Source organism: Rhodnius prolixus, unplaced genomic scaffold (assembly GCF_049639745.1).
Source record: "Rhodnius prolixus isolate KJV_2025 unplaced genomic scaffold, Rpr scaffold_3, whole genome shotgun sequence".
NCBI lineage: Eukaryota > Metazoa > Arthropoda > Insecta > Hemiptera > Reduviidae > Rhodnius > Rhodnius prolixus.
The window spans coordinates 9,558,810-9,583,225 of NW_027411603.1; the positions used below are offsets into that span (position 1 = coordinate 9,558,810).

The window sequence follows — 24,416 nt, forward strand, 5'->3', positions numbered from 1 at the left end:
AATGATTTAAGGCAAATAGACATACATTAGATACATCGTTTGACCTTGGCGTTCAGTATTTGAACTGCGTGATAGAGTGAGTTAGTCCAGAGCAGAGCTGTAAAATCTTTCTCCTTCTTTTCCCTGTAATCTTCTTCCTGTAAAGACAGAGAGAAATAAAGTGCTTTTATATATATATATATACATATATATCCATAAATTTGTATCTAGAATAGTATATTCATATCTCTCAGACGGTAAAATGAACCTATATCACCTGCTATACGAGCGAACAGTTGCTATATATATCAAGAGAGATGCGACTACAATTTCTAGGCTTCAGGCCAGCTCAACTAAACCACAGAAATAGATACCTTTGTCAAACTATCTTTTCTTAGTCTCCTATTGCACTCACCAAGCTGACAAAAAATTATATTTCTACTAAACACTTGGTTAAACAAAAAATTTAAAAAATATATATATTCCGTGATGAATAAATCGGACCAATAGGAGAATTTGAAGCGTACGGAGGGTATGTAAAGCATTGCAAATATTACAAGTATGCCATCAGTCAGGCATCTTTTATCAGTCTTGCCATTTCCCGAGCTGAGGAAGCTTAACGGGTTTGGTTAACATTACAGATCTGTGTAGAGATCAAAGTAGGTAATCTCAGAAACTTTTTCATAATTGCGCTTACAAACCTGTATTGTATACAACCGAATAGAGGCTGAGCTATGTTCACATCTTTGCATTTTAATTCTTAAAAATATTCGAATGGATAGCAGAGGCATTTGCCGAGCGATTTTGCCAAGATTAAGGCGCGGAAAACGCATGCCACTGATCAGCCGAAATCCACATGACTTGAATCTATTATATCTCATATTATACAAAAGCGTGTCAAATGTCCTACAGCAAAAGTACTTTACCACAAATTTCTTATATTAACCATTAGACGAAATCCAAAGTCTAGACCGGGAACCGCCTCGCCTCTAACAGTTAGGCTGTTGTGGCACTTAGAATCACTGAATATTTCTCTTTCGTTTCATTAATACTACAAAATGGGTATGGTAAGAGCCTACCATGAGGAATGTACTGTAAGGAACAACCAACAGTCTAAGAGATGCCCATAAAAAGAGAATATATAAAATGATTTGTAAGAAAGTTTGTATTTGACTAATCGTAAAAACTATTTACCTGAAAGAAATGTACCGAATTCAAGTTGCAACTTGAAATGTCAATTTAGTGATTATCAAACAGCATAAACCCCTCGGAAGAGCAAAGTATTTTTATGAACAATTAGCAGTCTTAGTTTTTTGAAAATATTTAACGCAGCAATTTTGGAGAAAATAACCAAAATAATGAAACAAAATAGGTACAAAGGAAGGAATTTCTATAAATCAAAATGAAATCTCTTTATGTAGCAGATAGTTATGACTTATCAGGACAAAGTTATATCACTACGTAAGAAACAAAGTGAATGCGATTAGATACGATAAAAATAATGTATAACCTAGATTAAAAAATAAGAATAATAATGTTGTACCTCTTTAATACATACTTTTTGTATTAGTTTAAGTTAATTAACTTAATTAGTTAGAAACATTTAACTAGTGGAACTTTAATTTCACTGACTAGACAAAAATCTACCTATCCAATTATTAGACGCCGCTGAGACCTTATCAACGCATAACAGTAGCATGTGCCTGATGAATCATTGTTTTTACAAGGTCACGGCGGCATAAGTTTGAATAATATGGATAGTAGCTTTATACATTAATATTCTGCCGTGATGAGTAAATATCAAATAACAATTGGTTTCTCTAATAATCATGTAAATAACAGTTTGATTTTCTTAAATAATGACAAAAGTTTTGTCGAAATTTACTTTTTATAGGTTGTTAACCTCTAAGGACTGGCAAACAGACATGGGCAATATGCCAGATTGTTTCAAATAATACATGAAATATTTATATAAATGTATCAACATTTCGAATATGATAAAATTTATTAAGTTACTTAAAGAAAAGTAATCAAAACATCCTTGTTGCTTTATCCAATTTCTGGAAGAGGAACTTCACGGTTCACAGATCGTGCCCAACTTTCGTAATCGTCACAGTAGATACCAGCAAATCAAGTAGACATTTCAGTAATTTCAGGTTAACTTTACCTTATATATTAAGAGAACGTGTCGCTTAATATTCCTTGTAATTAATATTCCTTAAAGTGGAATTTACTATTTCACCTTCATATCTGAGAATTTTTCTCTTGTGTCATTCACTTATTCTGATTTTACAGAAATTGTACAACATCCACTCTTAAATCATAACTTGCACCAGCTATTTAGATTAGGTGTATCAAACAGTTATATTTCGCTTTAAATAAATAAATTTTTAAAAAATCTTAAAATAATCATTTATTTTGTTTCCAATAAAGGTCATTTCTTGATCGTAAAATAATAATAATATTGTTTATTACACACCAGTCATTTTCTTTTGGGTGGCAGACAATCTTAAATTAATTGTTTAATTTATCCAACTAGGTCAATTCATAAGTTATACTAAAAGAAACAGAACAAAGAAAATTATAAAATTATTATTATAAATGAACACGCTGGCTTACATTACATTTAATTAGACAAAATTTATATTTAGAGTAATTGTTGACATTTTTATCTTTTAATATAAGAAAAATAAATAAGGCTGGTATTAATTAATGAAATTCCAAATTTTTTCCAATTACACTTCCAAGATTGATATAGCTTATCAAAAAATTCATTTTTTCTCGTTTTAGGTTTATACCCCACCTTTCTAAAATCCGGGTGCTACGTATGAATCTATTTATGGGTATTGTTTCAAACAACTTGTTTTTGTAACAAAAAGTACTCCACGCCAAAAATAAGATAATTTTGAAAATCTCCCAGATTATGGTGTTAAAAATATTAATGATGTTTCATTACACAATATAATTAAAGTCGTCATCATTTAATTTAAATATTGAACTTCTTCTATAGGAATGTATTAATATATTTAGAATAAATAAATAAAATTCGTAAGGTTCTAACTTTTAATGTTCTTTCAAATTCCAAATTTTAAAACTAAACTGCACCGTAAAATATACTGAAGTGAGAGAATCCTATTTCTGCCCGTCATCTAGAAATGTCCTACAAAGAAACTTTTCTTAAAAAAATAATAGAAATAAAAGTCATAAATCTATAAGCATCTAAGCTACATACTATTGTTAGAAAAACGTAGAAGCCAGAATTTTAAAAAATTACAAAAAGTGAGTGTTCCATTAGTAAAGGTAAAATTTTCAGTCATGGAATTTTTTTCAAACTAGGAATTTTGGCAATAACCTTGGATCGAAAAAGGTCGTTTTCACACAGCCTAGGATCTGCTATGAATGCTAGAGCTTCAAAGTTTGTTTCATGCGCATGAAAGAACTTGCTAATGTTCCTTCCATTCTTCATAATTGAGTCATTTGCACTCAGAAATCAACTGCTAACAATCACGCTCAAAATAGAATGTATGATGAGAAGTTAACTATAATTAAATAAAGTATATAAAGTGAAACAGGGGTTCAAATAAATAAAAGTAAATATTTGAAGATTATTATTAAATTCAACTTTACCTTAAACTTATATAATAAATGTTTGAGTAACTTGCTCAAAAGTAAATTATATTATAATAAAAGACTGAGTTTAAAATTAAAATTAAAACTCGGTTGATAAAACTGAGTTTTAGCACAAATATGAATGACTTCTAAGATAATAACGAGTACTGATTTCGCAAAAATTTTCATAAAATAAAAACTACGCACACGTAGAAACATCTCTAAAAATCTTAAGCTAAAAATTTATTACCAATAAATTACATTAAAGGGAGTTAAAGTGTGCGTAATCAAGTTGATATTTCTGTTAATAATTTATAAGGTTAACCTAAAAATAGCGTAGTTGTGTCTATGAAATTTTAATTAAAAAATTACTCGCACAGCAGCATTGAATAATGTTGTGGGTAATGATGACATTGGCCCTTGGAAAAACGAGGCCATGGATCCTTCCAAAAATCTCAAGACCCACTAATAGAAGGCTCTATTTGGCACAAGGAAATATAGGCCAAGAGAAGGAGTGACAAAAAAAAAAAAAAAGAAAGAAATAAATAGGTGAAACAAATGTGGAGTATCACCTAATTTCATACCTCCAACCATTTAAGTAGTATGTCATTGAGTTTATATTGAAACATTTTTTAATCATTTATTTCAAATGCAACTTTTAATAGTTACTCATTATAAGGAATTAGTTTTAAACCCAAAATTGAAAGTTTGAATTGCTTGTTGATAAGATACTTCTTGTTCTATTTTGCAGACAAGACAGCAACTATAGTTGATCAGTTTCTATGTCGCTTTCATGTATCCAGTTCCCAATGATTCAATTTTTTTTTTCTGAAAAAATAAATGCTTTTAATCAATTTTATTTAAATAAAAACACAATCCTTGAAAGGAAATCGGAAATGAAAGATTTCTGGTATATACATGAAATAGAAATGTTAGCTACCTTGACTTGTACGTTTATGAAAGATGTTTTAAGTTAGTTCGCACAGTACTAACAATATTTAAATAATTTATTAATACATTTATACAAATTTGAATTTGTTTTTTTAAACCACGATATATATACGTATACATATATATGATATATATGATTTATATATTTATATATAAAAGGCTAGTGAAGCATAATGGAAGTAATATCCGCCACATTTTGATTCTATTGATAAAATAATGAAATTTGGGAATGCCAAAAACGACTGAATAAGCTGACGTCAGCAACAGTAACTACTTTTATGCCAAAAATGATATATGTACTAACTGAATTATAAATGATGCAGAATATTGAAGATTAGAAGATTTGTTTTAAATCTATAGTGATAAATATTATAGCGATTTGATTTGAGAACAACAACAAAAGAAGACAAGTACAGCAACTATCTGTGATAATACAATAACGATAAAAACTATTATCCTTGGCCTTGGATAATAACTCTTCACCATTTATATATATTACATTCTTTTTCTTTCAACTCCCCATCGTATTCATTATTTCTTTTCTAATATAAAAACAATATTTCTTCAAGCAGGAAGTTTTCATTTTTTACTGCTTACAGTGATTACAACTGCATCAATCTATAACTTTTATTTAGAAAAATTTTTTAGAAAATTCAGTTAAGGGTAAGGGTGAGTAGATTTGCTCTGAAGTCGCTTTCTGCAAAACGTTCAGTGCTATTTTTGTGCTAAGAAAGGTAAACGTGTTGCCAAAATTTCGAGTTTGAATAAAGTATCTCAGTCGGAAGTATTTTTTTGACTTAATGGATTGTTAACTTTTAAGATTTATTAGATTATAGCTCTTCGGATTTTCTGTAAACCTCATATACATATGTACATTTTATACCCTTATAACAATTAATCATGTTAAAAATTTGTTTTAGAGTAGTACTCGAGCAGGTTTTCCTGAAGTTGTAATTTTAGTTTAATGTTTTAAAAAGTTGGTAAGAATATAACAAAAAAGGCAATTTTAAGAGTTATAACTTTGATAATTTTAGTATGAGAAAGGTCGTGTGAGTGTTTTAATCACAATTTTGTTTTATTTTAATTATTTAATATGGTTTGTGCATAGTTCCAGAGATCCATATAAAAAAGCATTCTCACCATTCTACGCGCCTGATTGCAACTGTTCCGGGAATCGCATCCTCCTCTCCTAGATTGCATTGTTACAGCTTTATTGCATATATCCTTTCTTCCCCCCTTCCTGTAGAGTTAATCTATCATTCAATACTGATAGTTGCCAATACAGTAAAACTATTAATACATAGTATTTTATTTATATAAGTAACCGTAAACCGTGGTTATGTCCTTTGGCATAATTACAAAAATCACCTGTTCTGTTGCTAGACGTCCGCACAAACAGTTTACTGGGTAAAAGATAGAGCGAACCTCGTATACGAACATTTATTTTTAGTACATGCTTTTCTCGAAATGGTTATATTGCGCAATTTCCACCCGAAACTCATTTAAACAAGGTGAAAGAGAGAGACTAAATGAGTTTTTGTGATAAATAAACACACAGTTTTTATGGGAGATGGTTGCTAATGTGCGTCTGCCTTTTAGAAAATTGATGTCATTTTGCCAGGAAAAAGGAAAAAACTGTTTGAATTCTAAGAAAAGACTACCACATTAAGGAGTGTTCATGTTTTTATTTATTTACATTGTTCTGTTACAAGAAATGGTTGCAACAATCTGTATTTCCAATTGCCCCATTTAATTAAAAGTTCTCGACGATAAGAGCAGTAACAATAAAAGAAGTAAGCGAAAGAAAGTAATCGCCTATTTTATCTGGTGGGGCAACTATAATTGTAACATTTGAACTATGAACGTTTCTTTATTAAATGAGTTATGCCGTCCAAAAATGGACACAAACCATTTTGTAAAAATTACTTTTTCGAGATCTTAGCCGCTAAAACCGTTGTTAAGTAAATTCATTGAAAAATTTGGAAGTTGTGGTTTATCATCAAACAACAACAAGGTACTTTGTACCTTGAGTCGCAGTCTGTCTGTGTAGGGCAGTCGGTCATGTGAGTTGGGCTAGTGAGTGCGTGTTTAAATCATATCATATCAGGAGTATACTCCACTATCATTTTTGAATTATTCTTTAAACCAACTGTAACATTGTAAATTGGATATCCATTTAACTGTAACGTATGTTGAACTAATTAAACTATATATCAATTTATTTCTTAAACATTTTCTGATCAATCAAAATAATTTACTAAACATTTTCTGGTCCCATCCGGGCCGGATTTTGAACTAACGATCTACAGATATACAGTCCACATCTATTATAGAACATTCAGATTAAACAGTGTTTGTCTCAATCAGGCTATAATGCCTAAATAACTAAAAATAATTGTATTTTCAATCAAAACCATATTATATTATATTATTATTTTTGCTGTTACTGTGAAATACTGATTAATATTTTCAAAAAAAAACCATAGCTATAGTTTCTTAACACACTTGAAAAATTAAAATAAAACTAAATTCGTCATTTCATCTAAATAATCTTTAAATTATAGAAATAACTAACCATGCGGTCTCGAGTTTAGGAGTACGCTGTCGTTAGTTCTGATTTTTGCCGTAAGTTAAAGCGTCATAGAGCTATCGCTTCCGTTAATTTTTAAAGTGTGTTGCTTTACGAAGTGTGGCAATAAAATTTAGGTATAATCCTAAATAGAAGAGTAATTAATTATTGTATTTTCATATTTACAAACTGCATTTCAATATTAACTATCAATATCTATTAAGCTCTCATTTATTCAATGTAATCATTTCTGATTTATTTAATTTGTGTTTATTTTCATAATTCTTTGTATTTATCTTGAATCAAAGCCTATGTTAAGTTAAAATTATATGTAATATTATCTTGTTGTCTCTGTTTATAGACGTTTACAGTAGTTGTTAATTCATGCATATTTTATGTTATTTGTATTATTTTTCTAGCTTTCTGATTTTGCTCTAATCTTCTGAATTCTGTAACTTTCCTTTTCCCTTAATATCTATCTTTGCTTATTCCGGTATATCTCATTTTATTTTACATTTTTTAACATGACGGAACTTCTCAAGCTGTCATTAGATCAAAAAATTACCCTGCATAAAGACAAGGCCTTTTCGCTAGCCGATGATATTAAGTCAATCTGTGAGACTGGCCGCCGAATTAGCACTGATTCCACAGCAATTTCGTTATTTAAAGGGATGTTTAGATCACTTGATGTAACTTATGAAAAATTTATGAATGAATGGGCTGAAATTAAGTCACTTTATTTGGCAAAGGATGCAGAATCGGAATTTCCGTCTAAACGAGAATCGACAATTCTTAGGGCTACCAAAGACTTTTATTATGAAGCCGGGGGTATTATTGAAATTCATTGCGCCTCATATCAACCCAGGCCTACCACTTCAATTCAGAATTCACTGTTAGACTTATCTCAGTGTATTTCTATTCGATCACGACTTCCTCATATCACAATACCAGTATTTTCTGGCAAGTTGCAAGATTGGCCCTTATTTAGAGATACTTTCAGTTCCATGGTCCATGATGAAACTTCGTTGACAGCTGTTGAGAAATATCACTTTCTTCTTGCTAACTTACAGGGTTCTGCCCTTTCTGTCATTAAACATGTACCAGTTTCTGAGGTAGGCTACGAACAAGCCTGGTCAGCATTGCTTCAACATTATGACAATAAGAGAAAACTCGCAGCATTCTACCTTGACCAGATACTGAATTTTAAACCTCTCACAGGTAAAGCTACAGCAGCTTCACTGCAACACTTTATGCAGGTTGTCATTGAAAATGTCACTTCCTTCGAAAAAATTAAAATTCCTAATTCGCCAAAGTACATTATGTTTGAACTAGCTCTTCGCTGCTTGGATGAAAGCACAAGAGAGTCATTCGAATTGGCTGCTGCAGATGAATTTCCCACTTGCGATGACCTAGCCAAATTTGTGCGAAAGAAGGTAAACGCCAAAGACATTACAGAAAGGGGCAAAAGGGATTTAACTCCAATCCTTAATCAACCTTTTAAGCCCAATAACACTAGATCAAATAGAACTCCTATCAAACCTTCCAATTCATTCTTTACAAATACAACCTCTTCTCCATCAGTAGTGAACGAGGCGAATCAACTTGTTTCTTCCTCTCGTTCTCCAACATGTTTTCTATGTAAGCAAAGGCATAAGCTTACGGAATGTCCCACTTATGTTCGAGGCACGCCTAAACAACGTTATGATATTTTAAAAAATTGGGCTGGCTGTAAAAATTGCCTTTATCCTGGCCATCGTACGAGAGAATGTACTTCTCGTTGGAAGTGTCGCCAATGTGGAGGACGTCATCATACCACCTTACATTTACAACCATCCATACCTAGTATGCCATCCATTACTCAGCCAACTCCTCAGTTACCTTCTACTAATAAGGAGGAACCATCCGCTACAAATGTAGCATTCTCTGCCATTTCTGCTAACCATACCCCGGAAGTGCTTTTGGGCACAGCAATTGTTCAAATTTGTGACGTTAATGGTGTTTTCCATCCGATAAGAGTAGTTATAGATTGTGGTAGTCAATACTCTTTTATAACAGAATCATGCGCTTCCATGTTACAATTACCCTCTATTCACCTTAACATATCTGTATCTGGAATTGGTCAATCCACGTTATTAACACCAACCAACAAGGTAATGTGTACATTACGATCACTTTGCTCCGTATCACCTGACCTCCACACAGAGGCTGTTGTTATCCCAATCATTACACAACAATTACCCCATCAAAGGTTACCCCCATCAATATGGAAACGCTACATTCATCTGAATTTAGCGGATCCTGACTTCTGGAACCCAGGTCCTATTGATTTTCTTCTCGGAGCGGATCTTTTCTTACAGATCTTAGACTGTTCTTCACCTCCCTGTGAGTTTAATTTTAATCAAAAGGAACCAAAACTACTTAGTACCATCTTTGGTCAAATTATTATGGGTAAATGCACGGAGCTTTCCTGTTCTCAATCTACATCATCATTCTTTATTACTTCTTCAGATGTCTATTCCCTTTTTGGGAAATCGAGACCATCAAAACTGAGCAGCCCACTTTATCACCCGACGATCAATTTTGCGAAGATCATTTCAAAGCTACTCATTCTCGTATGCCTGATGGGCGTTATGTCGTTTCATTGCCATTTCTCTCCGTACCTAATTATCTAGGCCCAACACATTTGTGTGCTTTACACAGATTACGCAATGTGGAGTTTAAGCTTGCACGCGATTCCGCTCTTTCCCATCAGTATCATTCATTTCTGCAAGAATATCTTGACCTGGGGCACATGGTAACAACTAACAGACCCGCAAAATGCGTAATACCTCATCATGGGGTTTCGAAGATTGTAAACGGTGAATCGAAATTGCGTGTTGTTTTTGACGGTTCTTGCAGAACAACTTTTGGATCACTAAATGATTATCTGGGTGCAGGCCCCAAACTACAAACGGATATCAGTGACATCATTTTGAATTTTCGAAAACATCGATTCGTGATTACTGCAGATATTGTAAAGATGTATCGTCAGATACTTATATCCGTTGATGATAGAGTCTATCAACATATTTTGTGGCGCTTTTCTTCTGATCACCCCATTGAAGAATTCGAGTTAACCACAGTTACCTATGGTCTCAAATCATCTCCCTTCTTGGCCTTACGGGTCATTCAACAGCTTGTGACTGATGAAGGTGCACTTTTTCCTCTAGCCACTAAGGCTCTTACCCATGACACCTATGTTGACGACATAGTCACGGGTGCTTCCACTATCGACGGGATATTATCTATTAAAGAGCAATTAATTGCCCTATTATCAAAAGGAGGTTTTCAGTTGAGCAAATGGACGAGCAACAGTTCAGACGTTATCAAACCTAGTCCTGATCAATGTAAGGTAATGCCAATATCCTTTAGCGAAATGGAAGAACCAACTGTTAAACTTTTGGGGTTGCAATGGGATCCAATACAAGATGTCTTCTCATACAAGATACATATGTCTGCTTTACCTCCTACCAAACGGATGATATTATCCACAATAGCACGTATTTATGATCCTCTAGGTTACGTGTCCCCATCTGTGTTTATCGCTAAAATACTTCTACAAGAGACTTGGAAATTAGGAATTGGTTGGGATGAGAATTTGCCAACTGCTATCTTGCACACTTGGGAGAATTTTCTTCAAGATATACCTAACCTTCAACAAGTTCGTATCCCACGCTACCTTATGTTGGACGATACACAGGCACCATGTTCCATTGTTGGCTTTTGTGATGCTTCGGAACGAGGCTATGGTGCTGTACTATACATAGTCTCCATCGTGAATTCGAAGAGGAAAGTTTTCCTCCTTAAATCTAAATCTAAATTGGCTCCACTAAAGCCCATGACAATTCCCCGCTTGGAACTTTGTGGTGCATTATTGCTTGCTTCATTGTACACATCTATTGCCAAATTCATTAAACACCTCCGAATCGAATCTACTTGGTTTTTCACCGATTCAGCTACTGTGCTTAGCTGGTTTCAAATTCCAGCACACACATTGAAGACCTTTGTTGCACATCGCGTAGTTCGCATCAGCGAACTAACCGATATTAAATGCTGGAAGCATATCTCTTCCCATGACAATCCGGCCGACTGCTGCTCAAGAGGTTTGCTGCCAACCCAATTATTGAATCATCCCTTATGGTGGGCGGGCCCCCCGTGGTTGATCCAACCTGAGACCTTATGGCCCTCAAATGAAACTAGTATCTCGTCTGAAAACATACCTGAAATCAAATCCTCTCATGTAACGTTAACTGTTACTTTTCACGCATCGGATTTCATCAACTGGACTGAAAGATTTTCTAAATACCGTCGTCTGGTCAATTCTTTAGCTTACGCCCTCAGATTTGTACCAAAATCAAAGTTTTCCGATCACATCAGACCTAAGGGTCCTATCACTGCTTTAGAATTTGACGCTGCCAACATCAAATGTATCAAACTTTTACATCATTACTATCCGGAAGCGTTCAATGATCACCTTAACCCGACTCCATTAATGTTAAGTCTTAATGTATTTGTCGATCAAACTGGTATTCTTAGGGTGGGCGGTCGCTTACGCCATTCTTCCTTACCTATTGAATCCAAACATCCAATTTTACTTCCAAGACGTTCTCAATTCACTAACATTTTGATAGATTATTTTCATATAGAACATGCACATGCCGGACCTGCAACTCTTCTTGCTGCTATTCAACAACAATATTGGATTCCTGCTGGACGGAGTTTGGTGAAACAACGGAAACGAACATGCATCATCTGCCATAAAATGACCAAATCAAACCGAGCACCACTTATGGGCGATCTACCTCCCGAGCGGCTGTCTTCAGTCAGAGCTTTCTATCAAACAGGAGTAGACTTTGCTGGACCATTTCTATGCAAGGAGACGCCTCGACGAAAGTCACCGCTGGTGAAGGTGTATTTATGTTTATTTGTATGCTTATCTACCAAAGCAGTTCATCTTGAATTGGTGCATTCACTATCCACTGAAGCTTTCATTGATGCTCTAGATCGTTTTATTGCAAGGAGGGGCAAACCTGTTAAAATGCTCTCCGACTGTGGAAAGAACTTTGTTGGCGCTGCTAACTATCTAACTGAAGTAGCTGCCTGGCATGACTCAGAAACTACTCAAGCATGCATTCTCGAGCACATCAATCATCATCACATCACATGGCTATTTAATCCTCCTCACGCACCTCATTTTGGTGGAATCTGGGAGGCAGGAGTCAAGTCTACCAAAACTCTGCTTCGCAAACTTATTGGCAGTTCTACATTTTCATCCCAAGAGTTGAACAACATCTTCATAAAAATCGAAGCTATATTAAACTCACGGCCACTTCAACCTCTGTCTACAGACCCTCAAGATCTTCAACCTCTCACTCCGGGGCACTTTCTAATCGGAGCGCCACTCACTGCTCTTCCTGAAGCCACGTTAACAGACGTACCTCTTAATCACTTAACTCGTTGGCAATATCTAAGAGAGCGAGTACAACATTTTTGGAATCGTTGGCAGAAAGAGTACCTGCAAACGCTACAACAACGGACCAAGTGGATTACTACAACAACCAATTTAAAGGTTGGTGACATGGTCCTCCTAAAAGATTTACACACCTGGCCATTACAGTGGCCCCTTGCTCGAGTTATCAGTATTCATCCTGGCCCTGATGGTATCGTTCGAGTAGCTACTGTGAAGACAGCTCAAGGAGTCTATAAGCGCCCTGTAACTAAGCTAGCACCTCTACCTCAACTGAATGAGAACATGCCTTAATCAATTTCTACATCATATCCAGACCACCATCCACATCATCACGCAACTTCTCATCACATCACATCACATCTCATATTATTATCTTCATAGTTCTTCAAAAGTTCCAAATTTTGGTGGGCGGTATGTTAAGTAAATTCATTGAAAAATTTGGAAGTTGTGGTTTATCATCAAACAACAACAAGGTACTTTGTACCTTGAGTCGCAGTCTGTCTGTGTAGGGCAGTCGGTCATGTGAGTTGGGCTAGTGAGTGCGTGTTTAAATCATATCATATCAGGAGTATACTCCACTATCATTTTTGAATTATTCTTTAAACCAACTGTAACATTGTAAATTGGATATCCATTTAACTGTAACGTATGTTGAACTAATTAAACTATATATCAATTTATTTCTTAAACATTTTCTGATCAATCAAAATAATTTACTAAACACCGTGCATTTTGTGGCAAACTCAAAATTCAAAATCTTTACTGTTACATTCTTCCCCCTTACCTGGTTGTATGAGAGCAGCAGCTGCAAAAAGAAGTGGAAACAAGCGTAGGCTACTTCAGGAGGACTCAATAATTGGGACTGTCGGGCCAATATAGTAAAATTAAAACAGTGACGAAATGACTTGGAAAAAACGTAAAGACCACGATTAAATATAACACTATGAGACAGCTTCTGATTCTTTGGATTTTGTAGATGTTGTAGGTAGTTGTTTTAATCATTTAACAAGAATTGCAACTAACCAACATGACATTATTTATGAATGAAGGATTTAGGCACTGTAGAATAATTTTCTAAGGAGAGTATTGTTTGTTGCCAAAATGATTGTAATGGAAAGGTTTCAGGAAGATGGCTCTCTCTTAGAAATAGTAACATAAATAACATAATGTGTATATTATTTACTACAACGAAGAAGCTGTGGAGTGTGAGGAAGATTAAGAAGATGTGAATCACAGGTTAGCGGGCTAAGAAATGATTGGTTGGGCTAGAGATCAAAACTGAGGAGGGGACATACTCCTACGAGGCTAGCGCTAGTCTACCGGCTTTGCACCGACCATACTCACTAGCCACCAGTTTTATATTTGAATGTACACAGTGCAGTCTGTTCTGAATGTTTAAACATTGATTGTCCATCAATCGACAGTAAAAGACCAATCATGCCTTCACAGCCAATCAACAAACGTAATGGAGTATTTAATAAGAAAAATGTGTCTGCAATTCCAACGAAAAAAGTAATGTATTAATTTTTATTAATACCTATAAATTAAAACATAATCTGATTCATTGAGACCAAAGATAACTGACAGATAACATTATTAAGAACTCCAATCTAGCGTAAATATCCATTAAATCACTGTAAATGAATTTAACCTACCAAATGTTTTGAAAACCTTCTTTTTCTTTGTATTAATACATCATGAATTAAATATATTTATTTACTGGATTACAATTTAAATGAAGAAAATTAAATTTTACATCCTAATGTTTATTGCTTCTGATTTTTATTTTTAGTTCAGTAAAACATAGTGTATTGAAGACTATCTGAGGGGAATGTTGTGACCTTGACGAGAATAATGTTTGTAACTTCTTTAGACCATTGTCAAGGCACTTCAATTTTTTGTATGTCCGCAAACAACACACATACAAAATATGGTAGTGGGTAATTTTAGATGAGATAACTCTTTTACTTTATCGTTTTCTGAGTATAGGGATGAATTAAGATCATGTCGAATTTTAAATATTTAAATCGCACCTAAATTCTTCTTCATCACAAAAACAGAAAAATCGCAGGAAAATTAAATTAGATTTTGCTTGTTTGCACCATGGGACCAAGAGATTTTTGCAATGAAAATCTGCCAACCGGAAAACACTCATTACGGAGGGGGTTTATCACTACTGAGAACAATCTAAAACTACTTCAATTTTATTCTGTAAACCTTATACTACATTGAATCCACCTAGTAGATTTATTAATTTTATTTATTACTCTTTAACCGAAAATTTCGATTCTAGGGAGGGGGTTGTTGCTACCACCTTAATGAAATGTATGATGGGCCTGTCACTTTCAAAATACGATAACAAGGATTACAGGAATTGTTAAAATGCCGAATTTGAACACAAAAATTCAGAAGTACAAGTAACTTTTTAGTTTTTCATGATTGAATCAAAACCCAAACGAGCTGAATCTTTTCAAATTACGTTTACTGAATTTCTCATGCAAGGCCTTTAAATTTTTCATGAAAATTTAATTAGGTGGTTTTCCGGTTGAAGGGTGAAGGTGAAGGGATGCTTGGGCTTTCCTATAAAGTGACATTTCTGATCTTTCACCTATTCTGGGCAGTCTTAGCACCAATTTATTGTTGCTGTGAATTAAATTTAGCAATATTATTGCTGAAATTCTATTTTTTGCAGTGAATACGAAAAATATTTCTAATCTGAAAACTATGGAAAATGAAGTTACAGTAGCCGTTTCTGTTTTACGGACATAAAGGAAAAAAAAAAAATTTTGCGAGTTCAATTATTTAGGATAAGCTTTTTCAGTTTAGTGATTTTAAAGTTATTTAAATAATACAAAAAATATTCTTTCCACATTCCATATTTCAATGACAAGGTTGTTCTGAAGATAATGTGGTTACATTCACAAATTATCGTAAAATATTTGACTAGCAAATAAAATGTCTTGAGTAAAAAGATTTACAATGTTGAATCTATTATTGATATTACTGATTTTTAACCAGCATTATAGAAGATTAACTTACTTTAATCCATCCGTATTGAATTTGCTTCCATCTTCACAGTTAGATCAAAGGTCTTGAAGGATAGTATGTAGGATGATGAAATTTCAATGCCCCATTAATCTTCAGAATTTTTGTTATTCTTAAAAGCAAACCATGTCCTGCAAAAGTAAATTAACACTTAGATAAGGTGAAGACTAGATTATATAATGTTATACATTATTTTAAAGAACATATACATGACAAATATTTTCAAAAATAACCCATTTCTCTCCCACCCTCTTAACTTTCAAAAATTGAATTGTATCGTAGGTACTTTTTATTTTTTTACTCAACGTATGAAATAAGACCAGTATTTGTTAATACTAAAACAAAATATCATAGAAATAACAGAATAAGAGCTTCTGAGGAGGAAATATATCCGTGCCGAAACAACAATCAAAAATTGCTTAAAGTTAAAAAATAAAAATAAATAATGACAGCATTCAGAGAGAACTGACCATTATTATCGTAAATTGTTAAATGATTAGTAGCTACGTTGTGTGCAAAAACATATTCTAACTTATTTATGAGGTCCGCAATTATGAAAATGTCAATGATTACATCCGTTAATGTCTCACATATTTGCCAAGAAGTCACATATGCTGAAGGCCCGTTGTTTAACAAGTACCGGAGAAGATATCTACATTCATAAGGTGGCCTCCTTAATATTAATAATAATACTTCATTATTAATGGTATTTTTACATGCACCGACAATACTTATCTGCAAATAAATCCTACAATAGAACGGCAAGAATAAAGCATTTAAATGCTATACTAAATACTATAATTTCAATTTATTTACTTACTTCACTTAAATAAAGAATAAAATATTCCGATACTCATTATGAGAGTCATAGTATTAAGCAATGTAAATGTTAACAGACACTTATTTTTACGGAAATAAACTTGGTAAAATAAATTAAGAGAAGAAGAAGTGAATTTACTTTGTAAATGACATCTTTTTACGCATTTACATGTACACACATGTTTTAAATAAAAAGAAGTTAATATCTTTTTAAAAGACCTTGAGATTTTATTGCAAAACCTCATTGTATAAAGATGGAATCTAAAAAATATCTTTAAAATTAAAATGGAATGTTTTACCTTAGTTTTCACCTAACGAAAATGAAAATTTTAACATATTTAATACAATGAATAACAACCTTTTAATAACTACTTAATTGTAATTAATTAAATTGTAAATTGAAATTTGAGCTGTAGCTCCTCAGTCAACAAAGTTTTTGAATGCATTTTACAAACAGACAATAGACCTATCTTGTAAGTTGTAATGATCTTAGACTTCCAGTCACATTTAAACTTTAATGTCGAAGAACAAAGGTCAATTAGTTTTGAATTAACTCTTCAACCTGGATTGAAAATATATCAAATTACGATTACTTACTGTACAAAAAGTAAAAACAATTTCTTGAGAGGGTGGTTGCAGGCTCCGCTTTAAAAAGTTTCAATTTTCTGTAACAGAACATAGATTTTTCTTAAATACTGTCCAAATGTTCAGTTTAACTAATGAATCACAGCGTTAACTATAACATCTTAACAATATAAGAAACTGCAATGTTGCCAAAAAAACTTCAAAAGAGTCATCTTTTAAAAAAAGAGACGTTTTACTCGTAAATTAAGGGAATGAAAATGTGACTAGTAGTTTTACACATCCACCTTGGCCAGACCGATGAGTTTCCTAGATCATAGCGGCGCCAGAGATAGAGAAGATTCTCTTTCCTTACTACTTTTTAGTCATTTAATAATTTTGTGATCACAGTAAAGGATAATTCCAATAAGAAGAAAATAATAACTAAAGATGATTTGTGAACTCATTAATTTATAAATTTTTGTTAAAACTGCTAAATAGTATTACTTTTTCTTACTCATAATTTCAAATGTTCTGCTTTGTTTCGAACGTGAGACATTTCTGATATTTAGTCTTCGCAGTGAGATCATGTTATGAGGCGGCCTCTCGAGACTGAAAAGTGATATTTGAAAATGGTCTTTGTGTGCGATTTATGACAGTAGATTCAGAAAAACCTAAGGAAACCTTGCATCTAATGTGTATGCGCTAAAAACATTTTTTTCTTAGAAATTTGAAGGATAGCTAGTGTAAATTGAAGGCGTCGATGGAGTATCTTTAGGAATACTTAAAGTTTATATCAACGGTCCTTGTCAAAAATGTTGACACTTGTGCAGGATGAACAATTTCAGTCAATATTTGCCTCTCTCCTTAAGTTTCAAAAAGACAACCCTATTCTCAAGAAATTTATTCACGACAAAAATGGGTTTACCTTGCTACACAAACAGACCACTCTTTGGTCTCAGCGTCTTTATAAATAACTTTAAATTAGCAAAACACTATTTATCTTATTAACTTTGTTTATATGCTTTTGAAGAAAATAGGCATAATTGGTTACAGTGACCAAATATTGCAATTATATTCACGTACAGTATTATTAGACTGATTGGAAGGTAGGAAGTGTAACGTAGTTATGCAGTCTCACTTGACTACAGCCGTATTGATTGTGATAAAAGAGTTCTCTCCCTGTTTCAGTTTCGTATTCGCAAATTATATATTAATTAACTTTCTAAAAGCAGTTTGCCCGAGGCCATAAAACTGGGCATTATCATCTAATCATTTCATGAAAGATATTTTACGCTCTATTAAACAACAGGTTGCAATTATCATTAATCCATGTTTCACTCCTATCATTATTATTATTATTTAAGCAAAAGAACCAAGTGAACAGGGATACTAACCCACTAACAGTGTTACTGCGTTATTTACTACATTTACCAGTCTACTTTCCAAATATTGCCGCTTGAAAAAGTTTAGAAGCACAACTCGTTTGTCGCACCTTTCTTTTTTTGCTAAAGTGTGCAATTCAGAATGTGAATAAAGTTTGAACAATTATTCTTGAATAAACTTAACAAAAGATTTCTTGCAGTTTTTGAAGCAACAAGAGATATAAATCAACAGCATGAAATTTAGTTTTTTTTTTTTTTTTAAGTAATTAAGCAAATTAACAATTTAAACAAAGAAGACAAAATAAAGCAAGTTACGCAGAAATTGATAATTTCGTCAGTTAATGATAGGTTACACTGTTCAACATTAAGGTGTCTTGATTCATACGATTAGAGGTTATGTAATGAAGGCTGTAATAATGTAGAAGAAATGCTACAGCTATGAGTCACATAATATGTGCATTCAAGGTGATACTATATGTTATTCATACATGCTTGTTTACTACAGTTGATGCATCAGAATCTTGTAGCCGAGCTCCTTACACTGACTGTACAAATGTCCCCACCAGAATAACTAAGACCACACCAGGCCGAAACAATCCAAAAACCTGCATGAATCATAAACATCATGGATTTCCCATTTTTCAGGTATTGAGATGTGCACCGGAATTACTTATCTAAAACACAATACAATTTTTTTGAAGGGTAATAGATGGATAAATTCTTTAAAAACACAATAAGGTAATACATTTTTTAAAATGAATATAAACAAATAATCATAATAGCATTTAAGCATTTATTGAGCTAGATCTAGCTAGCAGGTTGGAGTTCAAAAGAATAGATTCATAACAGATTTCTGATCCATGTACACAGTCGATATATCATAGAGAATTCCACTTGGTGCTTACCAGAGGAAACGTCTACCAGAAACTTATTGGAAGTTTCTAATTGCCACTAAAGATCAAGGAATCGCGATAAGCGAATGAAGCAAATAGATTATTGATGGTTCAGTTATTTCAAATAAACTTGTTTGTTTTAGAAGGTGCTTCCCTCCCTCAGACTACCCTAAAATGAATTTTCCTTTAAAAAAAGTTGCAATGCAAGTTATACACTTGTTGTGAGCATATTACGTATGTGAGCCCTGAAGGAGATACCAAGTTAGGTAAATGGTTGAATATACAAAGGTGCAATGAGGTACCAAGTTACTTTAACAGTAAAATCGTTCTTTACCAATATTTATAGGACACTTCTATGCACACAGATTTATTTTTAATTACTCTGAAAATATTATTTTCGTAATTAAATACTGTTATATTAGAAGTTTACTGTAAAGAAGAAAATCATTAAGAAATGGCGTAATTTATTTTGAAATCTGTAGTGTACAGATCAAAGCCTTATTTAAATTAATTGCCGATTAAAGTAAAAAAACAAAAAAAAAATTATAATTAATATTACTGAGAAATTAAATGATGGCAATCTTGTGAAAATATTAACTACAAATAAAAATTATAATGTATTGAGATTTCTTAGAAACAAGAATATCACATTAGAAATTAGGACATTATTAAAAAATTTTAAAAAAAGCACTCACTCTGATGAATGACCGTCTTTCCGGAGCTTGCTCATAGAGGGATAGGGTTCCAAAAGTGACCAATCAATTTCTATTAGATTACCAATAAACCCCAACTTGGTAGTTTGTGGTAGATCAGAAAAGTTCCTTAATAGATCTTGCAGATGGCAGTGAATGTAGCTTACAGCCATCCACTTTATAATGGCAATCTAGAAGAGTAGGTCATGTAAATATTTACATTAGTTTTAATTTTTAACACACTTTTAAGAGCAAATGTGTTTTGACATCTGCACAATCAATAGACAATTGCCTACAAACAGCTTCATATAGTTAAATGAAGGAGTTCCATCGACAAACGAGACTTGATGACAACAATGACGTAGAAGTAATATTATTTAGGAAAAAAAAATAGTGGGGAAAAGTGGTTAGATAAGTAATTCATTCATTCTTATATATTTTACTACTATGAGCATGAGTCATATACTGTGAGGCAATTGTAAATGGTTACACACCATCTTATGTTTTATACGAGGTGTTTAGTCATACCCATTAGAGGAGAGAAGCAAACAGAAGACTGCTTACTCACACACACAAACACATATATATAGGACAATTTTTTTTTCATTTTCATATTTTTTTCATTCATGCATTTTGAATGAGATGTAATAATAGTTACGCTGAGACTGCAAGTTGCAGCGAACTGTGACGTGTATGAAGTGGGAAAAACGACATGCTCGTATTATGGCTTCGTTCACTAGGTCACATTCTATTCTTTCCTCCAGTTAGTCATCTTTCTCTATTCCTATAAATATAGCTTTACTTCTGTTTCTTTTATTTTTATCTTGTCTATATTTAACTGTTTCGTTTCTTTTTACTATCATTTGTCACACCTAAGAGGAAGCACTGCATTTATGCAGATTTTTTTTTGTTTCAATTACCACCGGAAATATTCGTTTTCAGGTCCCAAGAGAAGAAAAATTATTACAAATTCATGGGACTTTTACTTCCTCCAACGTATTCCAACTTATTTGCAAGGGGGTCTTCCAAGCTAGGATTAGAAACTCGAATTTTATAGAGATAACAGAAAAGGAAGCAGATAAAATAAAGCAGAAGCATTAGTAAAATAACTAAAGGGTGAAACCTCTCCCTAAAATCAAACGCCCGAGGTGAAGAGCTTCGAATTGAATACTTTTTAAAGACGTCCACTTCCAGGACTATAGAACATTTTCTGAACATATTCTTCTATTCTTGCGCGAAGTAAGCAAGAATAGTTTCGAATATTTCGAAATTTTACTTTCAGAAATCTGCTTCATGCAGACCCACTATACTTCTGCTTTTGAGGTTAGTTACTCCGAGTATCATGGCTTATCTCAGATATTAGCAAATCTTGGCTTAGCTCAATTCTGGGTTCTATTTTTTCATAAAACTACATCCAAAGACTGTTTATTCTGTGAATAAATCTTCAGATAAACTTTATTAGTTTGTCTAATAATGCCAACTTTTCACCTTAAACCTCTTTTTCTTCTTTAATTTCACCCTAAACTTTTTCCTTTTATTTTTTTTTAAATTCTCACTAGAACTCTCTTTATAATACCGATTAATTGAGGTCAAATGTGAAGCGTGCCGTAAGGCGACAGCAGGATAGCAGATAATCGACAAAAACGTTCGATATAATTTGAGGCTAATAGGCTAAAATCAATTTATCCGAGATATACTTTGTTTACATTAATAGCTCCTTTTGTCTCTAAAACAGCGCCTAGCTGTTGCTTAGAGCGACCATTGCTAGATTATTCTCAAAGCCTACAGATAGAATTTTATGTGGAGCATCTCAAAAAACGAAAACGTCTGCGCATTTAAGAAATTCACAGTTACTGGCAATGTAGCATTATATGGGAAGGGGTCAAACCTTGGAATGAAACACTTTACCGTGCAACACAGTGCAGGTAGCTGGATTACGCGTAACAACTCAATAGGTTGAACTATAGTAGCAAAACAATTATAAGAAAAACCTAAACATTAACACATAACCTACTTCAGCCAACAAAATAACACAAACTAAAAATACAAATAAACCGTAGACTAATAGGTGAGTTAATTAATTTTTTAAATATCAGTGAAAGGTTTCTGAATTAATATCAACATATACATACATATATTAAATAACACAGAGATCTGATTATATAGTTAGCAATTAATATTGATGGAGTAGTAATAATGTAGACGTCATTAATAATCTAATTTCAAGAAATGAACAGAGGTCAGAAGGCTCAATGATTTCAGATTAAAATCTGTATCTTTCCTACATGTAGCAAACTGTATTTAATAATAATAATAAACTTTATAAATCATTTTAAAATGTTTATATTTATATATTGACATTAATTAAAATATTATTACTTTTTCTGTGCTAAATAGACGAAAGTAATAGAGATGTAGACGCCACGGCAGCCGAGCGGTTAGAGGCGTGGCCCACAAAGCTAATATAATCTGGTACTGAGTTCGATTCTCGGTCTTGGTCTTGGATTTCTTTTGATTATCAATAAAAGGAATTTACAGTAAAGTAGTTGCAAATCACCTCCATCCACACACCTAATTGGAACAAAGTCCTGAAAACAGGCACTACATTACTTTTTTTCAAAATTACAAGATATCAAATTTTTTAAAATTGTGTCACAATTTTAATAGCTATTCACATTAAAAAAATTAATTATAGCGAATGAAACAAAATATTGCTGCAAGCTCAAACGTGACATTTCGCATATTTAAAACGGGTGCTTTCTTTATTAAGGTTAACTGATGCGGCAGTTTTCCTCGATTTTCAAGAATATGACCCACAATTTTCCTCTTTCGCAGGGAGGAGTAACATAGGGCGTCTGTAGATGTTGTTTGCAGCTCAGCCCAATCCAAAATATCATGCCATTCCTGTCAGTGGTTGGATGGCAGGGATGTTTATATGGCGACTCTTCAAGGCAACAGGCGCCCTTCTAAGAATTATATTACTTATCTTGCATCATGCCCCAGTGGGGGCCCCATAGACCTGTTCGATAAAATTGCACAATACTCTGCTAACCAAAAAACTAAGAGTAGTATAACCAGGAAGAAAAGCAGACCCTACACCAACAGTATCCTTGGAAAATGACATCAATACTGCTGTCAAGTCAAAAATATTGATGATTTGACGGCAGTTAGATCCATTCGACCAAGTGGGAAGCTAATTATTCAGTTACATATTTTATAAAATATATAAAAAAAAAATTCAAACATAGTTCAGTTATTGTTACTTGTAATACAAAACAGAACTCATTCGAAGAGGGAAGGAAGTTTGACATAAAAATTATTGAGCGGAACGACCTTCAATTAAACTTTTACGATCTCCTAACAAGCTTTACGATATTTCCTTTATTATTTATTAAAATAACCTCTTATTTAACTAGAAGCCTACACATATGTACATACTTATAATGATAAATATTATGGTTATTTTATCTTTGATATTTTACTTTTCTAAGAAACATAAAAACTATAAAACAGAAACCTAATTAAGATGATGAAATATGAAAGATTCTAATAATTTTGTAATTAATGCACAGAAAATTTTTCCGAACGCACATTTAGAAGTAAAAATTTTAACTGTATTTATTGTTATCATTTGTTTCTTCACAATGCAAAAATGAAAGAAGAATTGAATTTATAAATACATGACAGGGTTCCTAAATTGATTGATTGGTTCTAAGTGCTTTTCACAGAAATTCGTCTTTTGAACTTCTTTGGAGATATAAAGTTGTATCTAAACGCTCACATGATTTTTCCACTAAATATTTAGAATTTACTACAACCGGACTGCACTTCCTTATAATGATAATCTACATTACCTCGGACTATGCATGGACAAACGTTTGATACAGAATCCACATACTTAAAAAGAACTTAAACTACAAGAAATAAATAAATGCTACTACTCACTGACCAGAATCTTTGAAAGATGATAAAAATTGACGCTAAACAACAAAAGTTCTAATATATAACTCGCTACCGAACTGAAACCAATATAGACCTATGGGCTCAAACTGTGGGGTTCGCCTAAGCACTCCAACATCTACTGACTCCAAACGTTATCGTCACAAATTCAATAAATGCAAATGCTCCATACTACGTCTCTAACAGAATCATTCACTCTGGTCTAAAAGTACCTTTCATTTAAGATCTAATCTCCATCCAATACAAGAGGGTCCGCCCTTCCGCACATCCTGAGCTACCTCGCGATTATTGGAGAGCCACCGATGGATGGTAAATTCTATAATGTTACATCCAGTCATCTGTTTTATTTGTTGTAGGAGAAATTGCGCCTGCAGTTGCAAATTTCTATAAAGTTGTAGAAAAAACAAAATTTTTGTTTGTAACAGTAAAAAAGTCGGTGAAGTG

The 24,416-nt window shown here is 33.1% G+C and overlaps 1 protein-coding gene and 1 long non-coding RNA gene across 3 annotated transcripts in view; one reads left to right on the forward strand and one right to left on the reverse strand.

The window, feature by feature from the left end:
- Positions 1-24,416, reverse strand: part of LOC141452800 (uncharacterized) — a 107,065-nt gene that overhangs the window by 53,112 nt on the left and 29,537 nt on the right. Inside the window, exons 9-15 of the long non-coding RNA XR_012457627.1 lie at positions 24,185-24,356; positions 22,392-22,600; positions 20,016-20,203; positions 18,916-19,101; positions 17,079-17,146; positions 15,657-15,793; positions 26-137 (exon numbers count right to left, since the gene is read on the reverse strand). This is a non-coding gene — a long non-coding RNA (uncharacterized lncRNA). The remainder of the gene's footprint in view (positions 1-25; positions 138-15,656; positions 15,794-17,078; positions 17,147-18,915; positions 19,102-20,015; positions 20,204-22,391; positions 22,601-24,184; positions 24,357-24,416) is intronic.
- Positions 1-24,416, forward strand: part of Sarm (sterile alpha and armadillo motif) — a 135,311-nt gene that overhangs the window by 43,864 nt on the left and 67,031 nt on the right. The window contains exon 1 of one of the 2 annotated variants that reach the window (XM_074125232.1): positions 13,944-14,129. The exons of the other annotated variant lie outside the window; for it this stretch is intronic. Within the exon in view, the coding sequence (XP_073981333.1) occupies positions 14,055-14,129 (75 nt within the window). The 5' untranslated portion in view covers positions 13,944-14,054. Of the gene's footprint in view, positions 1-13,943; positions 14,130-24,416 lie in introns of those variants that run through there. 2 annotated transcript variants of the gene reach the window in all.